General features: G+C 41.1%; 1 protein-coding gene across 3 annotated transcripts in view; it reads left to right on the top strand.

Annotated features, from left to right (window-relative positions):
• POSTN (periostin) overlaps positions 1-26,137 on the top strand; it is a 60,646-nt gene that overhangs the window by 10,167 nt on the left and 24,342 nt on the right. For all 3 annotated transcript variants that reach the window (XM_087716564.1, XM_014057801.2, XM_087716563.1), the window contains exons 3-11: positions 2,513-2,577; positions 3,920-4,077; positions 5,642-5,806; positions 6,475-6,621; positions 9,655-9,796; positions 13,027-13,239; positions 13,462-13,596; positions 14,952-15,100; positions 17,293-17,429. In XM_087716564.1, coding sequence (XP_087572690.1) covers positions 2,513-2,577; positions 3,920-4,077; positions 5,642-5,806; positions 6,475-6,621; positions 9,655-9,796; positions 13,027-13,239; positions 13,462-13,596; positions 14,952-15,100; positions 17,293-17,429 — 1,311 coding nt within the window. The remainder of the gene's footprint in view (positions 1-2,512; positions 2,578-3,919; positions 4,078-5,641; positions 5,807-6,474; positions 6,622-9,654; positions 9,797-13,026; positions 13,240-13,461; positions 13,597-14,951; positions 15,101-17,292; positions 17,430-26,137) is intronic.

Below are 26,137 nucleotides of genomic sequence, written 5' to 3'. Positions count from 1 at the left end.
TCTGAGGTGGTATTTACTGGTTCTCCAAACTACTCAAATTTTCTGCTACCGGTTCTTCAGAACTGGTCAGAACCTGCTGAATACCCCCTCTGTTGCAATCACATTGCAGCATCACATAGACACATGATCAACATTTTGTTAATTCCTGTCAGCTTTCCCATTGATTTTGTTTGTTGCAAAGTCACATAATGTTGTGCCTTATGACTGCATTCCCAGTCTCAGTTTCTGTCAATAAACAAGGACTATCTGCATATATTTCAGAGAACAAATTTTATAAATTAAAGTTAATCTTTACTGGAATGACATAAAAGCTCCATCTAGGTTATGTGAACCTAGAATTCCTTGAGTTGTACAACATTTATATATTGAAAACTGTATTTATTTTGAACTTATAATGACTAATAAAGACTGACTTGTTTTGATTGTTGCTATAAAATGTTAGAACTGCAAAACAAAACTGTTGCTTCCAACTCTGTTGCTGCAAAATAGAATTGAAATTGGGTAAATGACTTGAAGGAGGATGACTATTGGAATTTAGGAGGTTCTTTTGTTCAAGGATATGGTCCTGAACGTAATCAGAGTACTGAAGGAATACTGAGCAATTAAGTAATGACATGCCCCATTTTGAGAACAAAATGTTATTTAATAAATGGTAAAATAAGGCTCTCTAAGTACTGCAAACTGGCTTAGAGAGCATCTCAAAGAAAATTAAATGCACAATATATATTATTGGGATTTCAGATACAGGGTTTTCAATAATGATTACCGTATTTATCCTCCTTGTGGAAATCCAGGACCCCTTTTTTAATTGTCTGTTACTTTTACTCTGTGTGTCGCTCTTGTTATACAATACAATAGCAGAGTTGGAAGGGACATTGGAGGTCTTCTAGCCCAACCCCCTGCCTAGGCAGGAAACCCTATACCGTTTCAGACAGATGGCTATCCAACATCTTCTTAAAGACTTCCAGTGTTGGGGCATTCACAACTTCTGGAGGCAAGCTGTTCCACTGATTAATTGTTCTAACTGTCAGGAAATTTCTCCTCAGTTCTAAGTTGCTTCTCTCCCATTGCTTCTTGTTCTACCCTCTGGTGCCTTGGAGAATAGTTTGACTCCCTCTTCTTTGTGGCAATCCCTGAGATATTGGAACACTGCTATCATGTCTCCCCTAGTCCTTCTTTCTCTTAAACTAGACATACCCAATTCCTGCAACCGTTCTTCATATGTTTTAGTCTCCAGTCCCCTACACATCTTTGTTGCTCTTCTCTGCACTCTTTCTAGAGTCTCCACAACTTTTCTACATTGTGGCGACCAGAACTGAATGCAGTATTCCAAGTGTGGCCTTACCAAGGCATTATAAAGTGGTATTAACACTTCACGTGATCTTGATTCTATCCCTCTATTTATGCAGCCTAGAACTGTGTTGGCTTTTTTGGCAGCTGCTGCACACTGCTGGCTCATATTTAAATTGTTGTCCACTAGGACTCCAAGATCCCTTTCACAGTTACTACTACTGAGCAAGGTACCACCTATACTGTACCTGTGCATTTCATTTTTGTTGCCTAAATGTAGAATCTTACTCTAAATGTACTCTGAATTTCATTTTATTAGATAGTGCTCAATGTTCAAGTTTGTCAAGATCCTTCTGTATCTTAAGCCTATCTTCTGGAGTGTTGGCTATTCCTGCCAGCTTGGTATCATCTGCAAATTTGATGAATTCCCCATTTATTCCCTCATCCAAATCATTGATGAAGATGTTGAAGAGTACTGGGCCTAAAACAGAGCCTTGGGGTACTCCACTGCATACTTCCCTCCATGTAGATTCAGTTCCATTGAGGACTACATGTTGAGTGCGGTTGGTCAGCCAGTTACCAATCCATCTGGTGGTGATGCTGTCTAACCCACATTCTTCTACTTTATCTAGTAGTAGGTTATGGTCTACCTTATCAAATGGCTTACTATTGCCGTATGGACGGCAATCATCTGGTCCACTAATTTTGTCACATTATCAAAGAATGCAATAAGATTAGTCTGGCATGATCTGTTTTTGACAAACCTATGTTGGCTTTTGGCTATTACTTTGTTTGCTTCTAGGTGTTCGCTAATTTGTTGCTTGATTATTTTTTCCAGAATCTTTCCTGGTATTGAGGTCAGGCTGATAGGTCTGTAGTTTCCTGGATCTTTTTCCCCCCTCCTTTTTTGAAGATGGGAACCACATCAGCTCTTTTCCAGTCCTCTGGTAGTTCCCCGGTGTTCCAGGATCTCTGAAAGATATGTTCCTAGCTTTTACTCTGATTGCAGGCTTTTAATTCATCTGTTCTTATTGTTGCTTTAATATAGTTTTTTATTATGCATTTTGTTTTTATATATTTTATAAATTCTATATTTTTATATAGTCTTATCTATCTATATATACTTCCTCTAATCCACTTCAAATATGTTTATATTAAAAGGAATACTAAATAAATAGTAAGACCTAGTAAGATCAAATAATATTGCATTGGTACTCTGCAGGACGGTTTTATATGAGTGCTGCCCTGGCTATATGAAGATGGAAGGAGAACGAGGCTGTCCTGCAGGTATTATCATTGGAACTATTTTCTCAACCCAATTTATTTATTTTTACTTTTGTATTCACCATAATTATTTTGACAAATTTAAAACATCTATAGAAATAGAAGACTGTCTTGAAAAAATTAAAAGATGCCCTAGAACAGAGTTTCTCAACCTTGGCAACTTGAAGATGTGTGGACTTCAACACCACCCTAGAACAGCTCTATTTTTTATCCTTTAATGAATCAGACGATGGTTCCAGACTGAACTTTACAGAAACGCTATTCCAGGGTATTGGTGTTGCAACCAGCAGTCTCATTGTTTCAGCTCCCTTTATTTCCCAATGGTAGAACATTAGGAATAGATTCCCCCTAGATCCGTGATGGCAAACCTATGGCATGCATGCCAAAGTTGGCATGCAGAGCCCTTTCTGTGGCACACGAGCCATTGCCAGCTGCTCTTCTGATTTCCGACGCATACATGTGCACCAGCCAGCAGGTCTTCGCGCAAACCGGTGTTCCAGAAACCCAAAGACCAGTTGTGTCTGCTGGAAACCTGAAGACCAGGTGGCTGGCATGTGGATGCGGACCGGCCAGCTGGTCTTTGAGTTTCAGGGACTCCAAGACACATGCCCACACAGAGGCTATGTGTGCCACCTCTGGCATTTGTGCCATAGGTTCGCCATCACAGACCTAGGCCATCTTGTGCTAAGTAGCGTCATAATAGGTGCCAAAGCAGGCCCAAAGCCTTTTTAGCTAGTAAAAGCCATGAATTCGGAAGTATCCCAGATCATAAATCTGTTCTTTCAAAGGTAATGCCTGCTTGTCCAGAGACAACATTGCTATTGATGGAGAGCTTTGATGTACAAACTGTACTTGAACCTTGTCAGAGTTCAATTCTACTTCTGACAGAAATCCTGACAGTTTCAAGACACTGTGCAAGACATCAGTGGTATCTCCTCTACAGCCTGAAATGTTGATTTAAAGTTGGATATTCTTGGCAACTTGGTGATATTTTTCTGTTGGATAATTCAGCAGCTTTATAGACATAATAAAAAGGAAGTTGGATGATCCTCTGCCATGTGCAAGTTGGACCAAGATAAGCACAGATCAAGCTTGCACAAAGCAGAGGATAATTTACAATATTGTCCTGTCTACTTCCTTGGATTTTACAGGCCACAAGAAATTCCAGGTTACTGAAGTAATGGATTAACACAAAAAGTCCTAAGGAACTTTATTTGCATTAAAATCTGCACATTAAAAGAGGAACCACCTCAATACTTAAGTAAATTCCATTAATAATTCATTAGAAAAAGAGCAACTAATTTAGAAAAGGATTTTATAACTATAAGTTATTTTTCTTTTTCAGTGGCTCCAATAGACCACATATTTGGTACTTTGGGCATAGTAGGAGCTACCTCCACTCAACGTTATTCTGAGATATCGAAACTGAAGGAAGAAATTGAAGGACCTGGCTCTTACACATTATTTGCACCAAGCAATGAAGCTTGGAATCTTTTAGATCGTGTAATTATATCAATTTTGATTTTTAAAGAAATGTTTAATGCTAAAAAATTTATAGACGAATAAATTATGAATGAAGAAATACTAACACTCAGCTTTTGTATATATTATTGGAATTATTGATTCTGGTTAACTTTATACACATATATTTGCAAATTCACTTGCGCGTACACACATAACTCTAAATAACCAGTGTTCAGCATTGCAGCATGAGGTAAGATAGCTGGAACATAACTTAGAGTTGGATTTTCACAGTAGCTTCTATAATACATCTTCTGGCTTCAGAAAGGCACACTTTGAAATTCACAAGATTAGGCTGCAGAAAATGTGTTTATAGTCTATTTTATTGTAATAAAATATATTATTGTGACAACTAATCATGTCTTTCCCAATGTACCATGTAACAAGTAAAATTATGATTATGTTATCCAATTGCTGATTCCTATGTTTCTACCTAAAGTGAAAAGCCCTAAGATTATATAGGGAGAGCCCATGATCCTCCCTGAGGTTTTCATTAAATCTTAGAAAATGGAATCAATACTGAAATGGAGAGAATGCTCAGTAAAGGCTTATTTTGCCAGATTTTAGGCTTTTCCAATTACCCAGCGTTGATACATTAAATGAATATAAGAAGCTAGGTGTAGACTAAATTAAAGAGGACAAAGTTTAAGAGACTACACAGTTTCTGACAGTGGAATAATAATGATATGAAGGACAGTGTTGAGTTGGCAAGTATAATGGCAGGTTGATTTAAGACAGGGGTGTCAAACTCAAGGCCCACGGGCCAGAACTGACCTGCAGGTTCTTTAAATCTAGCCCATGGGGCCGGTCTGAAAATAGCGAATAATTAGCCCACGGTGCCTCTGACAGCCAAAATGGGGCGCGGGGAGTGCACGTTGCCTCCCATGCCCCATTTTCAGCCTGGACGGCCTCCTGCAACACTCTGCTGACCAAAATGGGTCACTCCCCCCCTCCCGTTGCCCATTTTGGCCAGCAAAGTGCAGGAAGTGCTTGTCCCTTCTCTCCAGCCAGCGGAGGAGAACTACAATGCTGAGCTGGCCTGCGAAGATATCCAGTTTGATACCTCTGATCTAAGAAAATCTTTACTAATGAGGTAGGAAGGAATAGAAAAGGTGGAAGTGGATATAAATAAACTTTTTTTGAAGGAGAAAAGCTAGATGGAAAAAAGGGGATATAAAAAATGTAAAGATTACCAAGAAAATGAGCTGTAAGAAGAGCATGCTTAGTAGAAGAAGTAGGAAACTGAAATAAAGTAGGTAGGCAGCAGTAGTAGCATGTGGCTGATCTTCTCAGGTTGCCTGCTTTGTACTTAAATGTGAGGTGTCCAGAAAATATCAGGGCTGTAGGCTGGAGCAGAAAGTTGAAGCTATTCTCAAAGAAGGAAATGTTTAGCCACTTGTTATTGTTGGCATGTAGTGGCTATATTAGTGAAATTACTGGTATGCTGGTAAGTCAGAAGATTCAGAGAGTAGTCAAAAATACCTCACTAGCTAACTGAAATAATATTAATGGAATATCTCCCTGATTTCAACTACCCTGCCTCCAGGAAATCTACAATGGTCTGATTGAAAATGTAAACATCGAACTGTATAATGCTCTCCACAACCATATGGTAAACAAACGGATGTTGACAAAGGACCTTCGGAATGGCATGACTCTGGTGTCTATGTACAACAATCAAAACCTGCATATAAATCACTATCCCAATGGGGTAAGCTTATCTGTATAACATAAATGGACATTAGGATGTGGCTTGTACCACTTACATCATACATTTTGGAAAGAGATCTAAGATTCAGTGTTCTAGTTTAAATTTCCCTTGAAATTCATATGAGTAATTTGTTCATATAAGATGTCATATATTATTATGTTAAGATGATTTTCAAAAATAGAAAACAGCATACAAAATAATAAAAAAACCAATATTTTAAAACTCCTGTGTACTTAAAATATGTAAAAATGGTGTCCAAAGAACTTCATTTGAGGGACCCTCTATTGATATTTATTACTGTAGTTGTCCCATGGACACGGTGTTGATGCACTTCAAATACTGGTAAACTCTCATTGAGCCTAATTAAGTTACACATCTTACTAGAATCCTTGGGTTAGTATTCAGACAACAATCTACATGAAAGCAGTTCAGTAATTATGATTGCTATCATTTTTTTAGTCACACAAAATGAAGTGTAACTTAAAGGGCTATGTTACAAAATATGTTCCAGCTATATTGTTCCCTGAACTTTTAAAAACAAACAGCACAAGTTTCATAAGCAAGTTATAAAATTAATTGGAAAAAAAAGATTATGTAAAGCTTGTTTGGTAAAAGTTGGGAAGCCAAATTTATAACAAACATTAATTCATGCTATTCTTCCAATTTAGGTTGTGACTGTTAATTGTGCCAGAGTCACCCATGGCAATCAAATTGCTACAAATGGTGTTGTTCATGTAATTGATCGTGTGCTAACTCCAGTTGGTAATACTATTCAAGACTTCATTGAATCTGAAGATGATCTCTCGTCTCTCAAAGTAAGTTTTTATTTAATCTTATTTTCTTCAAATCTTGTCTTTTAAAATAGTTGGTGTTTCTCTATATAACTAAAAATCAAGCTAAAGCATGTAATGGAAGAAGATAGTACAGTAAAATACAATTTTAGAAATAAAATTAGTTTGATTGGTAATTAATCTGCCCACCCAGATCTTTTATTAAGCCAGTGGTAGGGAAAGTTATATAGAAAATTATTGATTTTCCAGAATTAGTAGTATCAAGGGACATTGTAAATAAAATAAAATGTTCCCACTGACAAATCTGAATCTCACTCCTCTTGAGCTACAGATGCTACATTTTGATAATCTAAAATGCATATTTGTATCCCATTCTAGAATCATTGTATGCTCCTCAATCTACTACCAGTAGGTAAAAAGCCCATTAAACAGAGCCGAGGCAATGAATTATTTGACAATTTATACAACTGTCTAATGAATGGAGCTTAGCCTAATCTTCTTTATGTTGTACTGAAAGCGCATCCTGCTCTCCAGATAAACTGGGAATATTTTTTATCATCTGCTTTTCTTTTCTTAAAGTGGTTGAGAAGGGGGAATCCATCTTTGCAATTGTGAACAGCACTGCAATATTAGGGATCAACCATCTAATTTAGATTTGGCTATGCTCTTTTGTCATAAAATAAAGGAATTTGTTAATTTTGTCACTGTTTAGATACTAAAGAGAAGGAGTGAAATTAATGGACTATGTTGATCAATTTTCAGTGTTAGAATATTGATTAAATTTGCAAGTGTAGAAGAGCAGACAGAACTGAAGGTGGAGTTAAGCAAGTCATCAGCTAGCATTTTTACATTCCCACAAATGATCTAAGACCAGCCCTTCTTGAATTCCCATATCTGGTGCTAATTTAGTACTGAACTTTAGTTGACAAGATTCTTATGTATAAGCTTGAGCAATAAATTTGAACTGCAACTTAACAAAAGGCCCTGATTCTTTGCACCTGATAGCAAGTCTGCTATTTTATATTTGCAACACTTTCCCCCTTTATTTATTGTTCATTTTTTCTCTTCCTCTCCAGTCTCTTTTTAAAATGTTTTTATTGGCTTTCCAGGTGTCTTTTCCTTTCCCCAATTATGGCAGACCTTGTCACTACAGATAGTCCTCACAACCATTCATTTAGTGACCGTTTGAAGTTACAATGGCATTGAAAAAAATGACATGACTGTTTTTCATACTTATGACTATTGCAGCATCCTGTCATGTGATCAAAATTTAGACACTTGGCAACTGCGTCATATTTATGATAGTTGCACACAATGGAGGAAGAAGTTCCTCTACCCTTTTCTTTTCCTATCTATACATATACTTAAAGCATAATCTTATGAAGTTAACAGTAAGAGTTAAAAGGACTTTGGATGTTATCTAGTCCAACTCACTACTCATGGAAGGGACCTATATTATTTCTGACAAAAGGTTGTTCAGTCTCTTCTTAAAAGCCTTCAGTGGTGGGGCACTCACAACTTCTGAAGGCAATTAGTTCCACTGGTTGAATGTTCTTACTGTTAGGAATTTTCTCCTTCTAGGTTGCTTCTCTTCTTCATTAGTTTCCATCCATTGTTTCTTGTCTTCAGTACTTTGGTAAATAAGTTGACCTCCACTTCCTTATGGCAGCCCTTCAAATATTGGAAGACTGCTATCCTGTCATTCCTGATCCTTCTTTTCATTAGACTAGATATATCCCATTCCTTCTATCGTTCTTCATATATTATAGCTTCTAGGCACCTAATCATCATGCTCTTCTCTGAACTCTTTCCAAAATCTCAAAATCTTTTTTGTGTTGGCATGACCAAAACTGGTCCTTATAAAGTGGTACTATTACTTTGTGTGATCTTGATTCTATACCTCTGTTAATGCAATCTAGTATTGTATTAGCTTTCTGGCTGCTGCAGCACAATGTTTGCTCATGTTTAGATGGTTGTCCACTAGGATTCCAAGATCTCTCTTGCAGTTACTACTATTGAGCCAGGTTTCACCTAATCTGTAACTGTACTTTTGGTTTTTCTTGCCTAAGAGTAAGATTTTGCTTTTCTCTATGTTAAATTTCATTTCGTTAGATAGGGACTAGAGTTCAAAGCTGTTGACATCCATCTGGATCTTGACCCTATCTTCTGGGGTATTGGCTATTCTTTCCAGCTTAGTGTCATTTGCAAATTTGATGAGTTCCCCTTCTATTCCCCCACCTAAATCATTTATGAAGATGTTCAAGAGTACTGGGCCTAATATAGAACCTTGGGGAACTCCATCACTTACGTCTCTCCATGTAGATATAGTTTCCTCAAGGACTACATGTTGAGTGCGATTTCTCAGCTAATTACAAATCCATTTGGTGGTGATATAGTCTGTTCCACATTTTTCTAGCTAAGTTAAGCAAGAAGTAAGTTGTGATCTTTGTCAAAAGCCTCAATGAAGTCCAAGTATACTATGTCCACTGCATTTTGTTGGTCCACTAATTTTCAAAGAATGAAATAAGGTTTGTTTGACATGATCTGTTTTTGACAAACCCATGTTGACTACTGGTTATAACTTTGTCTGCTTGTAGTTGTTTGTAGATTCGTTGCTTGATTGTCTTTTCTAGGCTCTTTCCAGGTATTGATGTCAGGCTGATTGGTCTATGGCTTCCAGGATCTGTTTTTCCCCTTTCTTGAGATGGGAACCAAATCAGCTATTTTCCAGTCTTCTGGTAGTTCCCCAGTTATTAGAAAGATATGGTTTAGTAGTTCTGATTTCACTTCTGCTAACTCCTTCAGGTCTACAGAAAGGAAAATCTGTCACAATTCAATAGGAATTACTTTAAATAACATACAATTTGCATGTATATACATATATCATATTGCAACATTTATGTATTATATTTTATGCTAAGAAAATTTTTCAGTACAATTAATTACCATGTACTTTGGTATGATGTCAAAGACAATTGGCAATATTTAAAAAATAAAATTATACTATTAGTTTTTGCATAAGAGTTTAAAAGCTTCTTTATTCCCTATTTCTCATAGGCTGCTGCCTCTACATCAGATGTAATGGAAACTTTAGGGAAGCCTGGGCATTATACACTTTTTGCACCTACTAATGAAGCTTTTGAGAAACTTCCACGTGGAACCTTGGAAAGAATAATGAGAGACAAGGTGGCTTCTGAAGGTATTATAGTAACTTTACTCAAAATTACTTGGTAACTAAATTACCAAAAGAAAAAAATACAATGCTGAAATACATGTCATACCTATCACACCATGCATATTATATTAATAATTATGACTAACACCAAAGCATTTTCCATAAATCAGAATATCAAAAGCTCCTTGTTAAGTTGTTCATTTGGATGCATGTTATACTGGAATCGGTTCATAGAATTCTCGAGTTGGAAGTGATCACCAGGATAATCTAATCCAACCCTTGTAATTAGCAGTAAAACCAATGAAACCATCCTAGAGATGTGGCTTACCCATCTCATGTAAAACGCCTCTAAATAGAGGAATGCCACAAGCTTCCTTAGTAAATCATCAAGATGTTTTTCCTTTTATTTAAAATAAAAATGGAGGCTTTTAAGAAGAGACTGGACAGCCATTTGTCTGAAATGGTATAGTTTCCTACTTGAGCAAGGGGTTGGAGTAGAAGGCCTCCAAGGTCCCTTCCAACTATGTTATTTTATTATAAATGAAATGTTGGTAGCTTCCATTATTTTTAGAACTGATTTTTGTGGCAAGGAAAAATAATTCCTGATCATGTTCACTGTAGCTTCCCTTTATACATCTGAACATATCTTGTATCCCTAAATCTACATTTCTACGGTTATCTTCCTACCTTCAAGGATGCCGGCCCTGTGAAAGGAATTTATAGCAGTGTCTGAGGTAGTGGTTTGCCAAAACATCGGAACAGAACTTGATTGGACTACTCTCACAGAGGGGAGAGATTTGGACATTGGGATTGCTTTCAGTATATGATTTTCACACATTTTTCCTTCAAAGCTTGCCTTGCTCTTGCTGCACTCAGCACCTCTAATAAAAGTACCTTTTCTCTAACACCTAACGACCAAGGGTTGTTCTCTCCTAGGGAGCAGGCTGTGACCAGTCTGATGTCTACATTCAAGTTCCTTCAGCCTGACCTCTATTCATTTATTTCTTCATCTATTCATTTGTATTCTCCTTTGAACTTGACAACCTGGCCAAAATCATTCTGGAAATGTTTTGCACAGAATTATACAAAGTACTCCAGGTAGGATCTCATCAGTGCAGAATAGAGAGGAATAACAACTTCACGTAGCTTTGATGAAATGCTTTTTCTAATGCATTTTCAAAGTACATTAGCTCCAACATTTTTTATGCTCAATTTGTCAATCAAATTCTTTTTTTTAATGTATTGCTTCCAAAACATGAATCCTCCATCTGGTATGTGTGTCCTATATATTTCCTCTTTCAATTGAAAAACGTTTTGTTGCTCACTGTCCAGTTTTTCAATGTACCAGATTGCAATTTTGTTTTTTTCATCATGTAAGGCTCACTGGTTAATAATTATCCTTTTTTATTTCTTCAAGGGAGAGCACTTTTGCTCTTCTCTAATCTTCTGGTACTTCCCCAGTTCCCCAGAACTCCTTCTGGACAATTGACAGAAGTCCTGCCAGCTCTTCCAGCAGTTCTTTCAATATTCTACAGTATATTGCATCATGGCTTGGGAATTTGAGGTGTTTTATTTTAGCACTTGTTTTATTAGTACAGTAAAACTTCATACAAATAGGATCATTCAGTATCTATAATATTACTGTCAAAACTGTCCTATTGGTAAATGCAGCAAAAGAAACTCCTGGGACATTGTTTTACCAAGAATATAACTTTACTGATAATTCCACATAGGCACAGAAGTAGCAAAGCCAGCTCTAAAGTTTTTACACAAAAACCAGCCTAGGTAAAAAAAAAAAAACCCTTTTCCTCTGGACCTCCCCACTGTTCATTGTCCACCAATCAATTGCCTTTATTTTCTTTTTGGAACAATCTGAGCACCTTGAAATTTTCCCAGCATTTGACTCTGGGTTTGTTGTGATGGTCTCAGGCTACATCAGCTCACTTGCATTCCTCAATTCCCTCCCAAGGCTTCTATGCATTGCAATACTTTCCCTCCCCACTCCTTGTTTCTGTCGTCTGGTTGCGAGCTGGAGTGTGTAGCGAGTCAGCCCTGACAATTAATCAGAATAGAGCTGAAAGGGACCTTGGAGGTCTTAGAGTCCAACCTCATGCTCAAACAGGAGACCCTACCATTTCAGATAGGTGATTGTCCAATCGCTTCTTAAAAACATCCAGTGATGAAACTCCCACAATGTCTGAAGTCAAGCTGTTTCACTGCTTAATTGTCCTCACTGTTAGGAAGTTTCTCCTTAATTCCAGGTTGCTTCTCTCCTTGATTAGTTTCCATCCACTGTTTCTTGTTTTGCCTCCTGGTGGTTCAGAAAATAAGGTGACCCCTCTTCTTTATGGCAGTCCCTCAAATACTGGAATACTGCTATCATGTCACCCCTACTCCTTTTTCCCCCTAGATAGCCATATCCAATTCCTGCAACCATTCTTCATATGTTTTAGGCCCTTAATCATCTTAGTTGCTCTTTTTTTCACTTTTCCCAAAGACTCTATACCTTTTTGTAATGTAAAATTACAGTATTTAATTACTATTAATGTAAAATTGTAGCATCTCCTCTCTTGTGTTGCTGTTCCTTTGAAACAAGGTGTACCCATTAAGTCTAATGTTCTACCTGTTGGGTTCAAGAAAATCTGGTCAATGGAAATGCCCATATACATTAAAAAAAAAAGAAAAATGGCATGGAGAATAATTCTCCTTACTCAGAGTGATCGAGTATATATGTGAAGTCAACCTTTTTAGTTCAGTGGATTTTGCAGATTGGTTCCATTACTTCTTGAAGGGTAGTAATCTTAAAACAAATGGTATAGGCTTGTCTACTCAAGTAAGTTCCTTAGTTCCCTTCTCATTTAGACATATCTGTTGGGGATACAAGCTGTCCATAACCAAAGTGTACCCAGTTCAATAAAATCTCTGCGTCAATGTAAACCTTCAAATGTTACCCCCATTCTGGGGGTTAGGAGGGAATGGGGATGGGATAAGCTACTTTCCTATCTTACAGAACAACTGGTGAGAGATAAACATATAAATTATTTTTCTTCTAAGACAGGGAGAAAAAAATTCAGATCACAAATGTGTTTAGATGATGGACTTAGATTATCATATTTGCTATTTGACTGCATAACTTTTGACATTTAGGGCTGTTTAAAATGGGACTGAATCGAGGGGAGGATAGTCAAATTACTGCATTACTTCAGTAAATATCTTGTTTTTCATTGGGTCATTTTGTTCTCTTCCCTATTTAGCTCTGATAAAGTTCCACATTTTAAATACTCTTCAGTGTTCTGAAGCCATCATGGGTGGGGCAGTCTTTGAGACCATGGAAGGGAATACAATTGAAATTGGCTGTGATGGTGAAAGCTTGTTAATCAATGGAGTCAAAATGGTGAACCGAAAAGACATTGTGACAAGTAATGGTGTCATTCATCTCATAGATCAAGTGCTTATTCCTGATTCAGGTAAGAGAAGCAGGAGTAAATTCAGTCTCATATTTTTCATATTATTCCTCACCAGACTGGACCAACAGGCAATCTAATTTTTGTCTCAATTAAGGAGAGTCATGATTTTGTAGCCAAAATTACTAACCATAATTTCTTAAATTTTATATGAACCATGTATCTGTGCAGTGAGAATTTTGAAGCAAATCAAACCTCTACTTACCATTTTATTTTCAATTTTAGCTAAACAAGTTATTGAACTTGCTGGCCCCCACCAAGCTACCTTCAAGGACTTGGTGGCTCAGGTTGGCTTGGCTGCAGCTCTACGGCCAGAAGAAGAATATACCCTGTTAGCTCCATTGAATGGGGCTTTTTCTGGTAGGTGGTCCATATTAAAGTTGTGTAAGAATTAAAGAGAGAAGTCATTGGAGTCTTTATGCTTTTGACATTATAATTATCAGCCACTGATATGGCATCATAGTTAGGATCATGATGAAAAAAATCAGCTCTAGTGTTTCTTTCCTGATTAATGCTGTTTTCTGCTTATCTAAATAATGGTGTGCTCTGGCTGCTTGTTTCTCTTGACTTTTGATTAGATATTTTAAATGGTATGGTTTATTTCTATGTGCCTGTTGATGACTACTTTGGAAATGCTAGGAAGTCCCTAGCAGTTTTGGATTTGGCTTGATTTAAAATGTCAAAAATTTCCAGTTGAAATTGTAGCTTTTGAGAGATTAAGGTATTTTCATAATGTCTTCTGATTGCCAGTTAATTTCATATATACTTATGTGTCCTACATAATTGCTATTATAGTCTTTACATTGAATGTTAAAGGGGATGCCTGTTTTTCTTCTTTGGTTACTAAGTGTTTGGGTTTGCTTAACATAGTTTAGAGGGAGCAGAGATAACAGAACAACAGAATTGGATGGATTTTGGAGGTTTTCTAGGCCAAGGTCCTGCTAGATAGCAGGAGACCCTATATCATTGCAGACAAGTTGCTGTCCATTTCTTTTGGTGGCATCATAAGCAGAGAAAACAGTGGTATATACTAATTGAAGTGTATTGATAAACAGCCCACTCTAAACAAATGCTTCATTATCAAAGCAATAATCAAACAGTTTACAGGAAGGGTTGGGTAAGAGCATTAATCTGCAAGCAAAAGCACATTGCATTAAGCCATAATGCTAAAAAAAGAAAAGAAGAAAGAAACAGATTACCCCATATAAGCCTTCTAATTCAATAGATATCCATGCAATTTCATTTAAAAATGCTTAACTATAGTACCCATCACAATGTAAGCATCACAAACTATGAAAACATAGGATACTTCCTATGTATCAGAAACAATTCTGAGAAAATCAACAGTAATTATAAAATTACTGACAATAAAAGCTTGACATCATTGTATATCATAACCCTGTTTACTGGCTGAAGAAAAGACAAGGGAATTGGCCCTCTTAGATCTAAACCTATCAATGTACAAGAAGTGGTTCAAGAATTCAATGGTAATGAGAACTTTGGGAAAAGTGATTCTGTCATCTTGGAGCCCAAGAAAGAGATACTGGAGCACCAAATCTATGACTATGTGTAGATAGCATTTCCACTGCATTTAAAGCTAATGTCTGTCAGTGTTCCAAATGGTATTCAAAAGTAAAGACAATGTCATGCCTTGCATATGTTAAATTCCACAAAAAACTTAATATAGATTTTATGTTTTTTTTTTAAATTGTTAGATGACACTTTAAATATGGATCAGAGAATCCTTAAACTGATTCTGAAGAATCACATTTTGAAAGTGAAAGTTGGCTTGAATGATCTCTACAATGGACAATTCTTGGAAACACTAGGAGGAAAGAAGCTAAGGGTATTTCTATATCGAACAGTAAGTATAATTAAAGGTTTCAAACAATTATTATAGTAAAAGATGGTAAAAATTTAATTTTGTAGGTCCTGCTTCAGTCAAAGGTTATGGTTATGCCATATAGACCAGTGATGGCTAACCTTTTTGGCGCCGAGTGCCAAAAGCACACCTTCGCACACCCATAACGCAATGCACACGTGACTCCCCCACGTGTGCCCACCCCGTTGCATATGTCTATGCCCCCTGTGTGTGCCCTTCCCCCTGCTGATGTGTCCCACTCACCCTCACACACGCCCCACCCCCACGGATATGTCCGCAACACCTACATATGCACCCCCCCTCCCTGTGCATACCTGGCAGAGACCTGAAAACCAGCTGGCCATTGGGAGGTGAACTCATACACAGTGGAGCTAAGCTGTGGTGACAGCTCGCGTGCCCACAGAGAGGGCTCTGCATGCCATAGGTTCGCCATCACGGATATAGACCGTTAAAAATGTTAAGACTATATATTGATAGCAGAAGGTAACTTATTTGAACATATAGAGAAAATATGAATAAACTCAGCTGGGTTAGTTCTAGAAAATAATGGAACTGACTGGGTAACCAAATTTCAATCTGATCTACCTTCCAGCAACCTTATGATTAACCAATCTCTGCAACAAGTAGGTGTGAATGCTGTAGTTGATGTAGTTGTAGTTTCCAGTTTTGGAAATGAAAGTAGAGTATTGGTGCATTTATTCAATTTGGAATTTTATCAGCACAAAACCCAGTATCTAAACTCAATATCAAGTTGTGCTCAATTTATGTCCTTACTTTAATTGGCTATTTGGATTAATACTGATTTTAAGATGAGCAGAATCTGGTCCTCAGTGTTGTGGCCTGCCAGCTGGCAGCAGAGCTGGCAACAGACTCAGATGATGAGGAGGTTGGGGAGGAACTTGGGCCAGTTCTGGAGTCTGAAGAAGGCTCAGATGGATGCTCTGTATCAGACACAGAGATAAAGCCAGAGCCATCCAACATTTCCCAGCCACCAGAGAGGCAGCTGCCTTTGAAGGCTGATATGAATGAGAAGGAAGAACAGCTGGGGCCTGTTCCTGATGCATGTATGTGCAGAGCAGTTAGGAGAAGTGAACACCGGAGGACAAGGAGTCGACTCGGGAAGCAAAGCACACATGGACCCTGAATGACCCTTCCCTGGCTGGGGAATAAATAGAAGGAAAGGGGAGTGGTTGTCGTAGGAGACAAACAATTCGTATTTCTGAAGATTTTGCTCATTAGGTTTTGTGCCATAAAGACTGCTTGCCAGAATTTAATTTGCAGCCTTTCGACTGGGAGCTCATGGCCTTGCAATTATTGCAGAGAACTGATAAGGTCTGTTATTACAGTTAACTCCTTGAAGGACTATTACCTGGACTTTTTGGCTGGGTCAAAACACTAAGATACTTAGGAACAAAATGTGCTTGTTTTCTAAATATATTTTTTTCCAGAGAAGAAATTTCTGAAATAAGGTAACTTTTGGGACAAAAGTATATGAGTAATATATGCATGAACCAGGCAGGGGTGGGTTCTGGCAGTCACTACTGCCAATTCACTTGTGGCTGTGCTGCACGCATACACGCTGGATGTGCACTGGTTCAGGGGCATGGCAGGCCTGGGTCACTGCCAGTTCCAGCGATCCGCACTGCCAAACCATTACCGGTTCAGTCAAACAGTCCGAACCAGTAGGAACCCACCTCTGGCATGAACAGTATAGTATGGTACAGTATTTCTTGGAAATAAGCTTCATTTGAAAGATTGAAAATAGCCTGCCTTCATGCACTAGGATTTCAAGTTCACTCTTGAAATATTATATTTATTTAATAAAGAAAATTTATGATTCTGGATTCAACAGCCTTAGTAAGATTCTAAAGATTTAGTTTCTGTGGAGTTATTTAGATCCAACATAATTCTTTAGAGATTAAAGTTCTTATGCTCGGGCCTGAATTACCATTTTTGACCTGTTCAGAAAAAGTTACTAAAATCACTATGATGTTATTTTCATGGTGCCTTTTATTCAGCCATCAAAGAAAATGTTATATTTATTTTAGCAGATTGTTTGTACAAGAACTAAATGGATAATATTTTACACTACATGAAACATTTCCATATAAAATGTTTTTATATATTTTCCAGTGAGATTTAGCTCATATGCTATTTGCCTTTTGTATTGCTAGGCTGTGTGTATTGAAAATTCATGCATGATTCGAGGAAGCAAAGAGGGAAGAAATGGATTTATCCATATTTTTAGGCAAATAATCAAACCAGCAGAAAGAACTCTACATGAAATATTGCAATCTGACAAACGATTCAGGTATAGTAAGATTTTTTAACTATTAGGAGATACCAAAAATGTGAACCTATACAATAATGCTTTTCATATTTAACATTGCAAATGTTAGTAGATATTACTATATAATTGCAAAGATTATGTGTTGTTCCAGAAATATATTATCCTACACTGGTTTAGGAATAGACCAGCACAATTTAGAGATGCTCCAGAAGAGGATTGGGAAAAACAAAATTTTGTTCTTGGTAGGGACATTCATCTTAGTCAAATCCAAGCAAATCCTTATTGTGGTCCTAGACAATGGTGGGATTCATTTTTTTTTACTACTGATTCTATGGGTGTGGCTTGGTGGGCATGGCTTGGTGGGGGTCATGTGACTGAGTGGGCATGGTTAAATTGACATCACTCACGGCAAGGTGGGGTGGCAGTCACATGACTCCCACCAAGCCACGCCCACCAAGCCACACCCACCAAACCAAGCCCACAGAACTGACAGAAAAGTTTAACCAAGTCTTCTAGTGTTAAACCTGGCAGCTGCTCTCTGCCACAGCATTCAACCTGACTGCTTCTCCCACACATATCTCATGGCGCCAGCATATCACTTTATGATCCTCATTACCACCACTTGGCTTCAGCTTATGGAGCAACCAGGACTGGGAGAGCCGAGCCTTTTTCCTTTGGCGGCAGCCCCACTTAGCTTCAAGTACCTTAAAGAGACAGGCTGCCGCAGCTCCCTTCCAAACAACTTCACTACAAAGGGAGGAAGGAAAAGGTTGGCCAAGTCATTTCCTTCTTGTCCTTAAATGTATTTTTAACAATGCCGTTGCCACCAGGTAAGCCCCCCCCCCAAGTTGCACTGCACGAGACTCCTCACAAAGGTCCCAATGCCATGAGGTGTGTATGTGTTTGCACATTTAAGGTTGAGAAGGAGCTGACTTGGCTGAACTTTTCTAATTATATTTAACTTTTCCTGCCCCCTTCCCAGCGAAGCTGCTTGAAAGGGAGCTGCGGCAGCCTGTTCTTTTAAGGTACTTTGATGCTGCCTGCCATCCAACCCTGTGCAAAGCGAGCCAAGCGGGGCTGCTGACACCAAAGGAAAAGGGCTCAACTCTCCAGATCCCGGTTGAAGCTGAAGCCGGGTGGCAGGGGTGGGAGGGGAGATCATAAAGACACAGATTGCCGCAGCTGCCTTCCAAGCAGCTTTGCTGTGAAGGGAGGCAGGAAAAATTTGCCAAGTGGTCTCCTTCTCAATCTTAAATGTGCAAACACGTACACACTTCAGGGCGCTGGGACCTTCTATGAGGAGTGGTGGGTAGCGCAGCTTTGGGGCCTTTCCTGGCAGCAGTGTTAAAAACAGCTGGAGGCAGAGAGGCAAGTTGACAAGGGCACGGGCTCCTCCTTCTGCCAGCCTCGCGTTCAGGTAGTGTCAGCCATGCCTGCCCTCCCCCTGCGGCAGCCCATACGGATCCTGGACAGCACAGGAAGCTCCAGGAAGCACAGGAAGAGGCACGCATGAATGGTCTACCTCCCGGACAGTGCAAGAAATGGCGGGAAATGACAAAGGAAAGTCCACGCATGGCTCTGCACACCTGGCTGCAGGAGGAGATTAGGCACAATGGGGCTGTTTGGTTCCTCCTTACCTTGCGCTGGCCACTCCATTGTCCGTTTCGCCACTGCATTGCCATGGCATGCCATGGAGCTTTCCCCACCCACCACCACCCAGATGCCCTTGCTTCTTCCAAGCATTTCTTTGCCTACCAGCTCTGTTGTGTTTCTCGCCATTGTGTGCAGAGAAAGAAAAGTTTGTAGGACTGAAAAAAAATTGCTCAATCAATTCCAACTTCACAAGATCTTTTTCTTTCGTGAGAAATTGGAATTGATTGAGTGAATTTTTTTTCCAGCCCCACAAACTTTCATTTCCCTTCACACGATGGTGAGAAACACAAAGGAACTGGAAATCAGATTGGCAAAGAAACTCTTGGGGAATTTGTTCTCCTAGCCAGCACAGCCATGCGGCTTCCTGGCCAGGGTAAGAGCATTCTCCCAGCCAGTGTGGCCATGCAGCTTCTCGGCCAGGGGGAGAGCACTCTCCCAGCCAGCACAGCCAGGCTGATAGAGGCACAGCTAGTGAGAGGTGGCATTTGTCAATTTTCCGAACTACTCAAAATTTCTGCTACCATTTCATCCGAACTGGCCTAAATTGGCTGAACACCACCTCTGGTCATAGAGCAAAGTTAGTATTTAATCTAAGTCTATATCAAATTACAGAGCTCTCTAGTATAACAAAGTAGATGCTCATTAAGTCTAATTTATGGCACAGGTCATGCTATGATAAGGTGACCAGACGTCCCGCTTTTGGCGGGACACACCCGCCTTCCAACGCGTTTTCCCGCATCCCGCCCGCCTTTTTAAAAAGCACGCTTTTTTTGGCGCTCGCAGCTCCCGCCCATCAGCTGCTAGCTTGCTGGGCTGGCTCATCGTTCTGTTCTCTATCCTACCTCCTACCTACAAATTTAAGCCAGCCCAGCCTGCCGCTCACAGATTGGATTGGCCTGGACTCCAGCCAATCAGTGAGCTGGCTGGGATGGAAAACGCGGCATGCTTAAAGTTTTCCATCCCAGCCAGCTCACTGATTGGCTGGAGTCCGCTTAGCATGCCGCATGAGTCCCCCGCCCATCCGTTGCCGCTCGCATGGGCGGGGTAGCGTAGCGAGTGAGCGGGGAGCGAGCTCGCCTTTCCAGCTCCACTTCCGGACAAGCTGTGGAAAAACCTCTGCGAAAAGTGCCACCTGGGGCCGCCGCTTCTTCCCGAACTCAGAGTAAGTGACGGGCGGGGCGAGTGAGGGGGGGGTGGCGGGATCGCCACCCGCTGCACTGCAGCTGACTCACCCCGGGCCGGGCGGGCTGGGAGGCTCTGGGCGTCCGGGCGGGAAGAGCACAGAGAAAGGCAGAGCGGCGCTCGACGTGACTCTGCTATTTCTGCTGGAGGAGTCCCTAGATAGGGAAGGCGGGTGGCGAGGCAGAGGAAGGGAGCGCAAATGGCGGATCCCGGGCTCATATGCAGAGGGAGCTCTCCAGGCACAGGAGCGCTGGAAAAGTGCTCCGCTCATGCACCCACCGGGACGGAGCACGCTCGCTCCAGCCCTGCCTGCCGGCACGACTTTGAAGTGTTGGCTTGCCGCTTGCCTTCCACTTCGGCCCGCGCGGAAGGCAATCCAGCCCTTTCAAAGTCATGCCGGCAGTTTAGAACTCGCCCGCCATTCAGCGAAAGATGTTTCGCTGAATGGCGCTGAGGGGCACGCTAAAGTGCCGGCATAAGTTTGAAGGGCTGGCTTGCCGCTTGCCTTCCACTTCGGCCCGCGCGGAAGGCAATCCAGCCCTTTCAAAGTCATGCCGGCAGTTTAGAACTCGCCCGCAATTCAGCGAAAGATGTTTCGCTGAATGGCGGCTGAGGGGCACGCTAAAGTGCCAGCATGAGTTTGAAGGGCTGGCTTGCCGCTTGCCTTCCACTTCGGCCCGCGCGGAAGGCAATCCAGCCCTTTCAAAGTCATGCCGGCAGTTTAGAACTCGCCCGCAATTCAGCGAAAGATGTTTCGCTGAATGGCGCTGAGGGGCACGCTAAAGTGCCAGCATGAGTTTGAAGGGCTGGCTTGCCGCTTGCCTTCCACTTCGGCCCGCGCGGAAGGCAATCCAGCCCTTTCAAAGTCATGCCGGCAGTTTAGAACTTGCCCGCCATTCAGGGAAACATATTTTGCTGAATGGCGCTGAGGGGCACGCTAAAGTGCCAGCATGAGTTTGAAGGGCTGGCTTGCCACTTGCCTTCCACTTCGGCCCGTGCGGAAGGCAATCCAGCCCTTTCAAAGTCATGCCGGCAGTTTAGAACTTGCCCGCCATTCAGGGAAACATATTTCGCTGAATGGCGGCTGAGGGGCACGCTAAAGTGCCAGCATGAGTTTGAAGGGCTGGCTTGCCGCTTGCCTTCCACTTCGGCCCGCGCGGAAGGCAATCCAGCCCTTTCAAAGTCATGCCGGCAGTTTAGAACTTGCCCGTCATTCAGCGAAACATGACTTTGAAGTGCTGGCTTGCTTGCCGCGTTTCCCCGGAGCGCTCGGACTCCTTCTCTGGGCAGAGTTGGAGCCTATCCTCCACCTCCTCCCAACGGAGGGGCGCCCTAAAAAAAAAAAAAAGGAGCCAAGCCATTCCAAAGATGTGAAGGGAAGCAACCAGATCGCAGCGAGGAGAAGGAGGAGGAAGTAAATACAAGTATAATAAATACAAGTATTTATTATACTTGTATTTATTATACTGTGGATTTGGTCTGCATCAACCTGCCGCCTCCCCTCACCAGGCAAATCGCGGTGAAAACTCTGGGTGAGTCTCCGCGGAGAGCTTGGCGGGCAGCTGGCTGAACTTCTAAGAGGTGGGGGGGAGGAGCGGCAGCTCCTTGAAATGGAAAAAGTCTTGCTTCCCCCTCCCCAATGAGACGCCTTCCACGATAATAGGAGAGGAGAGCTAAGAGAACAGAGCGGGGGTTGGGAGAAGGCATGGGACCGGGCTCGGATTTGCCATTTGAGAGAGAGAGAGAGAGAGGAAGGGGGAGAACACGAGTGTGTGTATCCCTCCTTCCTTCAGCCCAACACTCTAGCCCGGCTTGGCTCCCGCTTCGTCTGTCCTGCCTCTTCGCTTCTCTGTTCGATTGTTGAAAGTGGGAGCCAAACCAGGTCATTCCTTCCAAGAGGCAAGTTTCCGTTCTCTTAGCTACGTTCTGATTGCTGTCTCCAGGCTCTCCTCTCCTATTATCATGGAAAGTGTCTCATTTGGGGGAGGGGGGGCAGGCCTTTCTCCATTCAACAGATCCAATATACAGAGTTTTATTTTTTGGCCCTAAAAATATTGTCACTGAGGATGACAGAAATTTCTTCATCATTGCTATTGGCCTCAAGTAGCAAATAATTAAACATGGTTTTTAGTGTACTTAGTTAGCTATCTGCTTTTTAACATTATATGGTATCAGTTTCAAGAATGCATGCAATCCTGAAAATTTGTAACAAACTTGTTGAAGGGCCTATGAAATATTTTCTAGTTTAGTGTAGAATAAGTATTCTTAATAAAAGAAAAAGTCATTTTTATTTAATCAATTGCATTCCTGTTTATAATGGCATTAATTAACTAAACTGGAAATAAATCTATGTTTTGCTAGAGTTTTAAAATTAAAAAACCTTACATTTTGTTGCTATTATTTTAATCAGAGTTTTGCCAAGTGAAATTATATAATGGTTCCTCATGTCTCTGTAATTTTCTAAATCTCATCCAGAAGTACCACAGAATCTGGCATTTTCAGCAGAATGATGCTGATGCTAATAAAACATCCTGATTTTTGGTGAAAGGATGGAAAGAGGAAGGAAGGAGGAAGAGAGATCTAAAGAGCAGAAAGACAGAAGGCAGATAGGCAAGAGGAAGGAAGGAAGGAGAAAGAATGGAAAGGAAGGAAGGCTAGAAGGAAGAAAGAGGGAGGGAGGGAGGGAGGGAGGGAGGGAGGGAGGGAGGGAGGGAAGGAAGGTGAAAGGAGGAAGGAAGGGTACTTCCACTTGTAGGCCTGGGACTGAATGCAGGAGGAGTCTCTCCATAGGATCAGCTGCTCCTCTGATCATGGTCTATGAAAATGTTACTGCCTGCCTGATGCAAATTTAGACAGATGGTGCTTTGGGCTGCCCCTCAAATCCCCCCTTTACTCCTCCCCCTGTAGAATTCAGCCCCCTGAGTTTTGCCTTTGAGGGGCATGTGTGGTTATGGCGGATGGCAGAGTCAGCTGGAGGTTGAGAGGGGATTGGGGGCTTTTGTCCGCCTGTGGAGTTCTCCCCATGGACAGGATGGGATGTTGGCATGAAAGGGATCCGGGCACAATCTCACCTGTTCCAAGTAAAGTTGCCTTTTGCAATTGGCTACCGGTAATCCTCGACTTACGACCAGGATTGATCCCCCAATTTCTGTTGCTAAGGGAGACGTTTGTTAAATGATTTTTGCCTCATTTTGCGACCTTTTATTGCCACGTTAAGTGAACCATGGTGGTTGTTAAGTCAGGAACATGGCTGTTTAGTGACCAAAATTACAATGGCATTGAAAAAAGTGACTGATGACCATTTTTCACACTTAGCGACCATTTTCACACTTAGCGACCGTTGTGGCATCCTCATGGTTACGCGATCAAAATGTTGATGTTTGGCAACAGATTCGTATTTCTGATGATAGTTTGAAATGGTGACAGTATAAATTATTGCTGGTGTAATACTTAACAATGGTTTTTAAGGATTTCTTTTATTTATAGAATACCTTTTTTATTATTTTGGGGGGATTTTTATTTTTAAATTGTTTATAAAATGTATTTACTACAAGAAATGTTCCTTTTTGCAAATGTGATCTTTGCAAATCTTTGTGATGCAATATGTTCAGACCAGGTTTATGTGTCTCAAAGTGGCTGCTATTCTATGGGCAGGCCAGGTTGGTGCAAGGCAGCTTTGCCAGATTTGGTGTGTTTCACCCTCATTGAATTTTATATCGTATAAAGAATGGAAGGAGGAAGGAAGAGAAAAAAGGAGGAAGGGAGTGAGTGAGGAAAGAAGAGGATGGAAGGAGGGAGGAAGGAAGGAAGAGAGGGAAAGAGCAGAAGACAGATAAGGTGAAGGTAGATAAGCAAGAGGAATGAAGGAAGAAGTGAGGAGTCTCGAGGAGGGGGAAAACATTTAGTGACCAAAGTTACAATGGCATTGAAAAAAGTGACTGATGACCATTTTTCACACTTAGCGACCATTTTCACACTTAGCGACCGTTGTGGCATCCTCATGGTTATGCGATCAAAATGTTGATGTTTGGCAACAGATTCGTATTTCTGATGATAGTTTGAAATGGTGACAGTATAAATTATTGCTGGTGTAATACTTAACAATGGTTTCTAAGGATTTCTTTTATTTATAGAATACCTTTTTTATTATTTTGGGGGGATTTTTACTTTTAAATTGTTTATAAAATGTATTTACTACAAGAAATGTTCCTTTTTGCAAATGTGATCTTTGCAAATCTTTGTGATGCAATATGTTCAGACCAGGTTTATGTGTCTCAAAGTGGCTGCTATTCTATGGGCAGGCCAGGTTGGTGCAAGGCAGCTTTGCCAGATTTGGTGTGTTTCACCCTCATTGAATTTTATATCGTATAAAGAATGGAAGGAGGAAGGAAGAGAAAAAAGGAGGAAGGGAGTGAGTGAGGAAAGAAGAGGATGGAAGGAGGGAGGAAGGAAGGAAGAGAGGGAAAGAGCAGAAGACAGATAAGGTGAAGGTAGATAAGCAAGAGGAATGAAGGAAGAAGTGAGGAGTCTCGAGGAGGGGGAAAACATTTAGTGACCAAAGTTACAATGGCATTGAAAAAAGTGACTGATGACCATTTTTCACACTTAGCGACCGTTGCGACCATTTTTCACACTTAGCGACCGTTGCGACCATTTTTCACACTTAGCGACCGTTGCAGCATCCTCATGGTCACGTGATCAAAATTTTGTTTGGCAACATTCGTATTTATGCTGGTTTCAGTGTCCTGGGGTGACCTTTTGACAAAAAAATTTTTTTTAATCAAGCCCCCCCCCCCCCCCCCCCGGTCAAGGGTGTCCCTCTTTTCCAATCTGAAAATCTGGTCACCTTAAGCTATGACCAATTTTAAGCACTTCTATGCAGAACCTGGCAACAATATATATTGTAGCAGTGTCAGGTCCCATAGAGTCCTATAGGAATGCTGTGGGAGGGGGGAGGCTTGGGGGGAATCTCTGTATGGGGTTTCTGTTTCTATTCCTTGCTTTGCTTTGCTGTAACTTTTGGGATTTGGGGAATGGAATCTACCTCGAGCCAGCTGCCTTATCTCTTTCCAGAGAAAAGCAGCAGCATTGCCTTGGAGACCAGTATTTATCACCTTCTCAGCCTGAGTTTCCCATAACATCTTCACACATTGGGATTGGCTCAATAATGTATTGGAATTTGGGAGAGGCTCTGTTTGCAAAGGAGCCTGAAACTGCAACCAGTGCCTCTCCCATGCAGCAGGCAGGTTGCCCAGGGCAGGCAAACCCTCCTTCCAAACTAGATGTGAGGAAGATGGCCAGCCATATCAGGCGCAAGCATACAGAGGCCGACAGGAGGTTGGAGGAGTAGGGCTGAATGACCCGCCCCAATTCAGGGGAAAGTTTGACAGGGACTCAGACCAGCTAGCTCTATTCCTCGATTCAGCTGATATCCACCTAGAACGTTATGGGCACCTCTACCCATACTCCGGGGCCATGGTGAATACTATCACAGAGGGGCTAGAGGGAGAAGCAAGGGAATGGTTAGCAGCTCTCCACAAGAGGAGAGCCCCCCAACTGCAAGACATAGATGACTTCCTGTAACTGCTAGAGGGCAGATTTGGGGAGGTGGAGGAGGACCCATATGCAGAAGAGGAACTCAGCAACCTAAAGCATAGGGCTGCCACATTAAAGAGCACATTCATGACTTCAGGAGGGTCATAGGAAGGCTACCCACTTTACCAGAGCGGCTGCTGGTGCATTTTTTCAGAACAAGTTTGGACAAGCAAATTGCCCAGGTAACCTCATACTGTGACATCTCAAATCGACTCTCTGAGTGGTTCTGAGTAGCAACAAAAGTCGGCAGCGGGCTGTACACCAATGACATGAGAAAGCAATCGGACACAAAAGAGAGA

This window comes from Thamnophis sirtalis, unplaced genomic scaffold, assembly GCF_051295495.1.
Source record: "Thamnophis sirtalis isolate CommonGarterSnake01/CBP01778 unplaced genomic scaffold, rThaSir2_p1.2 scaffold_5, whole genome shotgun sequence".
In the NCBI taxonomy this organism is placed as follows: domain Eukaryota; kingdom Metazoa; phylum Chordata; class Lepidosauria; order Squamata; family Natricidae; genus Thamnophis; species Thamnophis sirtalis.
This window is presented reverse-complemented; position numbering and strand designations above follow the sequence as displayed.